The 9,934-nt window shown below is 36.6% G+C and overlaps 1 protein-coding gene across 1 annotated transcript; it reads right to left on the bottom strand.

Annotated features, from left to right (window-relative positions):
- Window positions 1-342: 342 nt before the first annotated feature.
- LOC18011814 (peptide chain release factor PrfB1, chloroplastic) lies at window positions 343-3,307 on the bottom strand. Its single transcript, XM_006395852.2, has 7 exons — window positions 3,135-3,307; window positions 2,973-3,044; window positions 2,548-2,768; window positions 2,264-2,467; window positions 1,521-1,736; window positions 884-1,070; window positions 343-797 (listed from the first exon to the last, which is right to left on the bottom strand). The coding sequence occupies exons 1-7, from the start codon at window positions 3,280-3,282 to the stop codon at window positions 493-495; spliced, it is 1,353 nt and encodes a 450-aa protein (XP_006395914.1). The 5' UTR covers window positions 3,283-3,307; the 3' UTR covers window positions 343-492.
- Between the last annotated feature and the right edge of the window lie 6,627 nt (window positions 3,308-9,934).

The following is a 9,934-nucleotide window of genomic DNA, read 5'->3' as shown; positions in this document are numbered from 1 at the left end:
AGGAGTTTCTTAAAAGAAAACCCTAGTGCAACTTTTCAGTCATCAGATGTTTCGCAAAAGCATTAAATCGGTGGTAAGTCACGATTTGATTCTCCATACAGCTCCTTATGCATTTTCCCACAGCTTCCTATGCTTTTCTCTGTTTGTTGAACTTTCCTCAAACTTCAACTTCCACTCCAAAATAGTGATCAAAAGTCAGATGGAGAATACATGTCAATTAGATTAAGTTATAAAAGAAGCAATGGTTTCTTAAGAGGAATTTTTGTTGAAGAGTTTCTTGAGCTGTTTTGTGAATCTTAATGATGTTTCACAAACTGACAAAGTATCAAGCTGAAGATTTGTTAAACTTATTATGAGGAGATACTAATTTACTTTGTTTACATTATGGATTTACCATTATTGTAACAAATGCAAACAAATTTTTACTCGCATTAGGAGAAAATGATTCTATCTAATGAGATAAGCAAAAAGGAAGAAAGACTATAAGCATTTCTAATTAGCAACAGCAGAAGCCATGGCTAAGCTATACTTATGCTTGAGGTAAGCTTTGATGAAAGGGTCCAAGTCACCATCCATTACAGATGTGATATCAGAAGTCTCATGACTTGTTCGGACATCCTTAACCAGTTTGTACGGATGAAACACGTAGTTCCTGATCTGCTGTCCCCACTCAGCTTTCACTACATCTCCTCTTATCTCCTTGATCTCAGTCGCACGTTGCTCCTCCGCGATCACCAACAGTTTTGCTTTTAGTCGGCTCAGTCCTCTCGTCTTGTTCGCCGATTGACTTCTCTCCTCTGCAAATGTTTCACATTTAGTATCTTCAAAAGTAGAATCAACATGCAGAGAGCGATTGATCATGCATTGGAACATGCAGACAAACCTGAGCAACGGACTGCAACACCAGTAGGGATGTGAGTAATCCGAACAGCGGTCTCGACCTTGTTGACATTCTGTCCTCCTTTTCCACCTGCCCTCGTGAAAGTAATCTCAAGGTCCTCCTCTGGTATTTCAACTCCTACTGCTTCCTCAGGCAGGAGCGGCATCACTTCCACACCAGAAAAGCTTGTCTGCGTTGAAATATAAATACAAGTATATAGCACACAACTATACCATATGCCTTTTAGAGTTCATAAACCTTTAACCCAATTACCTCAAGGCTTAATAAACAATAACACTAATCAATGCAAAGATAAAACCTAGATGGAAATAGTAAGATACCAAGCTGCTATTAGCATAGATCTCAACACAAGGTTAGGAAATTTCATTAATTTTATAGCACACAACTACACAAATGCTTTTGGAGTTTATAAACCTTAATTCTCAGCATTAGTGAGCGAAGAGGCCAATTCCCTCAAGGCTTAGTAAACAATAAAACTTGTAAATGCAAAAGTATTTACTACATGGAGATAGTAAGATGCTATTAGCATAGATATGGACACAAGGTTATGAAATTTCATCAAATGTTGCATGTCAAAACTTTTTAGTAGGAAATTTCGGTACAGAGCAGCTTGATTTACCTGGCGAAGGCCTTTGGAATTGAACGGTGATTGTCTAACAATCCTATGAGTTCCTTTCTCCCCTGAAAGGTAACCATATGCATAACGCCCTTCGATTTCAAGTGTCGCTGACTTGATCCCTGCTTCTTCTCCAGCCGACATTTCAACAACATTCGTCTTGTACCGTTGCTTCTCTCCCCATCTCATATACATCCTAAGGAGCATATCGGCCCAATCCTGCACTGGAAGTTATCGGCAGGAGCTCAATTAACACCGCAAAAACGTAGAGAGCCTCTAGGAAAATCTCATATACCAATGCATAAAACATGAAATGAGAGATAATAAATACTGCGTTTTCATGACCTTGTATACAAAATGAAATGCATTTTTGGTACTAAGTCTCTTCTCGTGAAAGAATACACGAAACCAGACATAACTTGAGCACACAAACACTCATGATCCTTTCTTAGATATTAAGAAAATTTCATATACCAAGGCATAAAACAAGAAATGAAAGATAATATCACACAGCAACGACCTTGTATACAAAATGAAATGCATTCTTGGTACTAGTTCTCTTCCTCGTAAGAAATTCAAGAAACCCGACATAACTTAAGCAAACAAACACTCCATGATCATTTCTTACATATGAACTCAGTCTATTAGGCTTATAAACTCATGAAAGGTGCCTCCAAGAACATATTTGAATTCATCAAGAGCTCTACAAAGAACAAAAAAGCCGAATTGCGTAAACAGTAATTTACCTGAGCATCTGTTCCTCCGGCTCCAGCTGTAATATACACTACTGCGCCTTCTTGGTCATAAGGTCCTGATAGAAGCTGCGTTAGCTCGAATCGATCTAGAGATTTATTCAACTCTTTGATGATTCCCATTGCCTCTTCAAGTAAGCTAACATCAGTAGAGTCCATCTCTTCAGTTAGTTTAACAATTGTTTCCGCATCTTCAACCTATCTCCAGCAGAGCAAACACATTATATAGAGACCATAATCTAAGGGAAAATGCAATTCAAGAAGTGATTGATTTGTACCATGGACTTGAACTCAGAAAGCAACCGTGACCGATCTTTGAGATCGTTCAAAGCGGAGAGAGTTTCTTGAGCTTTAGCACGATCATCCCAAAATGAGGTATCAGTAGCTTTTGACTCCAAAATTGATATTTCATTTTCTATTTGCTGTAAACCAGAAGAAGCTCTAATCTCTTCAACACGAGCTGATGCTACTTCAACATCTTTCCTCAATGTATAAAAATCTATCAAACAATAAGAAATCAACCTCATCAATCATCTTACAATATGAAACAAAAGAAGAAATCAAAACCCAACAACTGTAAATTGAGAAATTTCAAGACCCAAAAATTTCATATTGTTGGGGAATCGAACAATTTGAAGACCCAAGTAATCGAAATTTACTGTAAATTGAGCAATTTCAAGACCAGAAACGCCAAAGAAGGTACCTTGCATCTGCCACTCAATCGTATCACTTTCATTTGAGACACTTAGGTTACTCTCCTGTGCAGCGAATAACACTGAAATCCCAAAACACAAAATCAGGAAAATTATAAACCCGATGACCGAAAATTTGAAATTGTTGAGAGAGAGAGAGAGGAGGAACTGACAGGGAGAAATGAGACGACGGGTCGAAGAAGAGAGATGGGGAAGTGAAAGCGGAAGCGAGAGACGAAGTAGAGGGAGAGTTTTTGGTCGGAGAAGCGGAAGCGTAGGTTTTCCGGCGATGGCGATTGGTCGGAGAACACTGACCTCCATAGCTTTCTCTGCAAATTTTTCTGGCCTCTTTTTGGCCTTTTTACGAGTTATTATCCACACCACCAAGCCAGCCGCCACGTCATCAGTTTAAATAAATATATTATTTCTATAACAAAATAAAACACCTATTCTATTAAAACAGAAGCACTAAATTTGGATCTAAATATTCCTAAATTTTTTTTATAATATTTTATTTTATTTTATATTTAATTTCTAAAAATTAGTTATTAATTTAAATATTTTTAGATTTCCTAAAATCTAGATCATTTTTAATTTAAATTTCAAATTATTAAAAATTTAATTAAATTTAGTTACAAAAATTTACATTCAATTTAATTTAAATTCAAAAAATTCAAAAAAAAATTATAATTAAATTTTATTACGAAAATTTAGATAATAATTTTAGTACTCTTAAAAAATTCTTAAATACATGAGAGATTTAATTTAAAATTTCAAATTTAAATAATATTTTTATAAAAATACATAGTAAATAAATATTTTATCGTATTTTATCATAATCAATTGGTCTAAAATATCAAATATTTGAGATTAATAAATATTTATATTATACAATAATATAATCGAGCTGATTAGAGTTATATATATATATTTAAGATCCATGAGTTAATTTATTAAAACATGTAAGATATTAAGATGATTTGAGACAATTAAACTAACAGGGTTAGCCAGTTTATATATATATATATATATATATATATTTTTAATAGCACAAATAATAAATAAATATCTTATTATATTTTTTCATAATCAATTGGTCCAAATATTCCATATTAGTAAATATTTATAGGGTTATACAATTATAATTATAGTCTTATACAGGTTAGTTTGTCAAAACATATAAGATATTAAAAATGATTTAAGATAACTAAATGGATGGATTAGCAAATTCATAGATATATAGATTTTTTATGTGTAAATCTAAATTCACATGATAACAAAGTTTATAATTAACATTAGATCAATGTATACTTAATTAACGCACACTCTTATTCTACTAATATATAAATTTTACTGTTTAAAATTAAAATATGATAACAAATTTTTGATTTAAAAAAATAAATAACAAAAACAAATTATATCTAAACAAAAAAGATAAATGCAACTTATATTAGAAATAAAAATAAAACATTCTCGTGCGGACGCACGGGGTTAAAATCTAGTTTTTTTGATAAAACAGAATGAACAAAAATTCCCTCATTCATTATTCTCCACTAACATTGGATACTATAATATGTTCTAGTTTGTTTGTTTGTTTTTGTGTATTTTTTTGTGTTCAATTTCTTTTTTATTAAAATTTAACTAGGCAAAAATTGACAATTTTAGTTTTATAAACTTTTAGTATGTCTTTTTTTTTGAAACGTCTAAACTTTTTAGTTAGTCATAAAAATTGTTTTTGTCTACACACAGTTATTTGAAATGTGATATAGAGATAGCAACAACTCAATCGGATAGACTTATTTTTGAGGATTTATTTTGCCTACCGAATATGAGTTTAATATTGAGGAGTAAATAATTCTCGAAGATGATTGAAACAGCCGCTTTATGTTATAAATGGTGCATTCAGGGAGGTGTACAACGAGATATGATCCAATAATATCGAGTGAGAGAAGTATCTTGAAAACATTGGAACATAACATTGGTTGCAAGAATATCTTTGTTGGGATATTGATGGAAAATCAGTATTCGGTTCAGCTTAAATCAAAGACTGGTTATGTTATGTGGGTGACTTGCTTTTAGGTAGTTCGGTTGGTTTACGGTTTATACCGGCTTCAATATGTAGTAGACGTTATACATATATAGTGTGTGTAAGTCTTGTCTCTCTTGAGCTTTTGTGACCGTTGTAACGAGCTAGAGAGAGAGAGAGAGAGAGAGAGAGGAGTCTGTAATCGAGAAGAAGAAGATAGTGGATTACTGGAAAAGCTCCAGGCCGAGACGAAGGATTCACATTCCGAGATCTGAACTCGTAAAATTTTTCTGTGTGCTTGTTCTTAATTCTGTTTTTCTTCTTCGCTTTCATTGAGAGATGTGCGTGTGAGAGATTCGTATAATCGGAGATACTTTATCTTGTTCCAACAATCGATCAAGCTAGAAGATCAGGATTAAAGCGCTACAAGTGGTATCAGAGCCTAGGTTCGGCGAAGAATCAATGGCGACGAATCCTAATATCGAAATCGCCTGTTTCGATGGTCAAGGGAATTTCTCAATGTGGAAGAAAAGAATGTTCGCGCATCTCTCAATCCTTGGGTTAAAGGAATTTCTTGTCGATTCTGGAATCAAGATTGAGAAAAAGAAAGATGAAAACGATGCTGCGTTTGCATAAAAAACGTTGAAAGAGGAAGTTGAGCGGCTCGAGAAGTCCAAAAAAACAATGAACATCCTAATTCTCAATCTCGGAGATCATGTTCTACGGAAGTTAGATGATTGTGATTCTGTAGCAAAGATCTGGACAGCCTTGGAAAGGTTATACAATTCCCAGTCTCTACCTAACAGAATCCATCTTCAACATAAGTTCTATACATTTAAGATGATGGATTCGAAGTCTATTGATCAGAATATAGACGATTTCTTGAAACTAGTATCTGGGTTGAGTAGCGTAAAAGTTTCTGTGTCTGAAGAAGTTCAGGCTATTCTCCTTTTGAATTCACTACCACATCAATATAATTCCTTAAAGGAAACTCTCAAATATGGTAGAGATATTATCACCATTGAACATGTGGTTAGTGCGGCGAAATTAAAAGAGATTGAGCTCAGGGAATCGGATCAAACTAATTCTCAAAAGAGTGGAGAGGCTTATGTTGCTCGGGGAAGACCTGAAAAGAAAGAATCTGGGAATAAGAAAGGTAGAGATAGGTCCAGGTCAAAGTCAGGAACAAGATTGACCTGCTGGTATTGCAAGAAGGAAGGTCATAATAAAAAGGACTGTTTTGCTCGGAAGAGGAAGCAAGAAAATGATGAAGATGCAGAGGCTGCAGTTGTAATTGAGAAGGTGGAGGATATAGATGAACTGTCAGCTTCTGATAAATGGCATCAGGAGAATTGGGTAATTGACTCAGGTTGTTCATACCACATGACCTCACGAAGAGTCTGGTTCCACACGTTTCAGGAGCTTAACATAGGACAAGTGTTGCTCGGTGATTGAAGGAATTGGCTCCATCAACATCAAAGCCTATGGTGGAACAGTTAAAGTGCTATCAAATGTGAGGTACATTCCCAAACTCAAAAGGAATTTAATCTCTACTGGAACATTGGATAGATTAGGTTTCGAACATTCCTGAGGACATGGTAGAACTAGGTTCTATAAGAATGGCAAGTTAGCCCTTCAGGGGTCTTTAGTTGGAACCTTGTATTTGTTGGATGGCGAGACTGTAACAGGTGAAACTCACAGCAGTGTTGAGAAGAAACTGTCTAAAGATGAGACGATACTGTGGCATCGTAGACTCGGACATATGAGTCTTAAGAATATGAAGATTCTGACTAAGAAAAGGATGATTGATAAGAGGAGTATAGGTGATCTTATCTTCTGTGAAAGTTGTGTGATGGGGAAGCACAAGAAATTGAGTTTTCACATTGGAAAACATGACACTGGAGAGGCTTTGAAGTACGTACATGCTGACCTATGGGGCTCTCAAAATATCACTCCAAGTCTGTCAAAGAAGCAGTACTTCTTATCAATAATCGATGACTATACGAGAAAGGTCTGGGTTTTCTTCCTGTCTACAAAGAGTGAGGCCTTCAACAAGTTTACTGAATGGAAGAAGTTGGTGGAGAACCAAGTAAACAAAAAGGTTAAATGCTTGAGAACAGACAATGGACTCAAGTTCTGCAACTCGGAGTTTATACTTTCTGCAGGAATCATGGAATAGAAAGGCATAGGACATGCACTTATACGCCTCAGCAGAACGGCGTGGCAGAAAGAATGAATAGAACCATAATGGAAAAGGTTCGATGTCTTTTAGATGAGTCAGGTCTAAGAGAGGCATTTTGGGCTGAAGCTGTCTCAACAGCTATGTATTTGATTAATAGGAGTCCATCGTCTGCAATTGATGGTAACATTCCCGAGGAGATGTGGTTGCAGAAGAAGCCGGGGTACAAGCACCTTAGGAGATTTGGTTCAATTGTGTATGTTCACACTGATCAGGGCAAGTTAAAGCCAAGAGCTTTAAAGGCATATTCTTGGGCTATCCAACAGGAGTAAAAGGATATAAGGTCTGGATGCTTGAAGATGAGAAGTGTGTCATCAGTCGAAATGTGCTGTTTGTTGAAGACAAGGTGTATAAGGATCTAAAAGAGGATAGCTCTACTCATGATATCACTGATGAAAAGGTTCAAGGAGGATCAAAAATATTTCTTGAAACCAATATTATTCCAAGCCCTGATGAAAGAGATGGAAATGAAGGTGGAGACGCTGATTCAGTTGTGGAGTATGTATCTGATTCAAGTTCAGAACATGATGAAGATCCTGGGAGTTATCAGTTGGCAAGAGATAGGCCTAGGAGAGAAGTGACTTCACCTTCCAGGTATAATGACTTCGAGATGGCTGCCTTTGCTCTGTTAGTTTCTGAAGATATTATTGTGGAAGATCCGAAGGATTACAAAGAGGCAATGAATAACAAGCAGAGTGAGTTCTGGGAAGGTGCTATGGACGAAGAAATGAACTCACTTAAGGTAAACCGCACCTGGGATTTAGCTAAAAGACCCGATAAACAGAAGGTGATTGGCTGTAAATGGGTATATAGGTTGAAACCTGAAATACCTGGAGTTGAAAAGGCTAGATTCAAGGCAAGGTTAGTGGCCAAGGGATATTCACAGTGTGAGGGTATTGACTATAACAAGGTGTTCTCTCAAGTGGTAAAGCATGTGTCTACGCTTACTTTTGGCTATCACAGTGGAGTTGGACTTAGAGCTACAGCAACTTGACGTTAAGACAGCTTTTCTTCACAGCTCAATTGATGAGGAGATATATATGGAACAGCCTGAAGGTTACAAAGTAAAGGGTAAGGAGAAGGTGGTTTGTAGACTCAGAAAATCTCTTTATGGCCTAAAACAGGCGCCAAGGCAGTGGAATATATGTTTTGATCAGTTTATTGTCAGTCACGGGTTCAAGAAAAGTGAGTTTGATCACTGTGTTTACCTAAAGGAGGTGGAGAAAAATGTTTTTGTCTATCTACTATTATATGTAGACGACTTGTTAGTGGCTGCAAAGGACATGGAAGAGGTTATTAAAGTGAAGGAGCTGTTAAGTAAAAGGTTTGAAATGAGGGATTTGGGTGCAGCTAAGAGGATTCTGGGTATGGATATTGAGAGGGACCGCAAGAAGGGAGTTTTAACTCTGTCACAGACAGGCTATATCAAAAAGGTTCTGCAGGTATTCAACATGGGTGAGTCAAAGTCTGTAGCTACTCCAATCGGATCACATTTCAAGCTTTCTGCGATCAATGACAAAGAAGAAAAGACAGCCATGGATGATATCCCGTATGCAAATGCCATAGGAAGCACAAGGTGTGATTTAGCTTATGCCGTGGAACTTGTAAGCAGATATATGAGTAAGCCGGGAATGGTTCATTAGTCTGCAGTCAAGTGGATATTAAGGTATTTGAATGGTTCACAGGACTTGAAGTTGGTTTTCAGGAAAAGTGAAGATTTTAAGATAGAGGGATTCTGTGATTCCGATTTTGCTTCAGATTTAGATAGAAGGAGGTTTATCACTGGTTATGTTTTTACAGCTGGAGGGAGTACAATAAGCTGGAAGTCTCAGTTACAGCATGTGGTAGCTCTCTCAACGACCGTGGCTGAGTATATGGCTTTAGTGGAAGCTATTAAAGAAAGCATTTGGCTCAAGGGAATTGCAGAGGAACTTGGGTTCAAACAAGAGTCTGTGGAGATTAACTGTGACTCACAAAGTGCTCTATGCTTGGAAAAGAATAATGTCCATCATGAGAGGACTAAGCATATCAGTAGAAAGCTGTATTTTATCCGAGACATAGTTGCACAAGGAGAAGTAAAATTGCAGAAGATTTCTACATCAAAGAATCCTGCGGATATACTAACAAAGGTGGTTCCTGTGAACAAGTTTAGGAGGCTCTGAGTTTCCTCAGGATAACCAGACACTAAAAGGTTAGTGTCGCCTGGAGCTGCACATGTTTGCATAGTTTGAAGGAGCTGTGAAACTGATTGTCATCAAGGTGGAGTTTGTTGGGATATTGATGGAAAATCAGTATTCGGTTCAGTTTAAATCAAAGAATGGTTATGTCATGTGGGTTACTTGGTTTTAGGTAGCTCGGTTGGTTTACGGTTTATACCGGCTTCAATATGTAATAGACGTTATACATATATTACGCGTGTGTGTAAGTCTTCTCTCTCTTGAGCTTTTGTGACCGTTGTAACAAGCTAGAGAGAGAGAGAGACGAGTCTGTAATCGAGAAGAAGAAGAAGATAGTGGATTACTGGAAAAGCTCCAGGCCAAGACGTAAGATTCTCATTTCCAAGATCCGAACTCGTAAAATTTCTCTGTGTGCTCTGTTCTTAATTCTGTTTCTCTTCTTCGTCTTCGTTGAGAGATGTGCGTGGGAGAGATTCATATAATCGGAGATACTTTATCTTGTTCCAACAATCGATCAAGCTAAAAGATCAG

This window comes from Eutrema salsugineum, unplaced genomic scaffold (genome assembly GCF_000478725.1).
Source record: "Eutrema salsugineum unplaced genomic scaffold, Eutsalg1_0 scaffold_6, whole genome shotgun sequence".
In the NCBI taxonomy this organism is placed as follows: Eukaryota; Viridiplantae; Streptophyta; class Magnoliopsida; order Brassicales; family Brassicaceae; genus Eutrema; species Eutrema salsugineum.
This window is presented reverse-complemented; position numbering and strand designations above follow the sequence as displayed.

Excerpts from the sequence above, each read along its gene's own strand:
- LOC18011814 (XM_006395852.2), bottom strand. The coding sequence starts at position 3,282 with ATGGAGGTCAGTGTTCTCCGACCAATCGCCATCGCCGGAAAACCTACG. Across the intron at positions 2,468-2,547 it reads TTTCTGAGTTCAAGTCCATG|GTTGAAGATGCGGAAACAAT; the intron begins GTACAAATCAAT and ends TGCTGGAGATAG. Across the intron at positions 798-883 it reads TGTTGCAGTCCGTTGCTCAG|AGGAGAGAAGTCAATCGGCG; the intron begins GTTTGTCTGCAT and ends AAACATTTGCAG.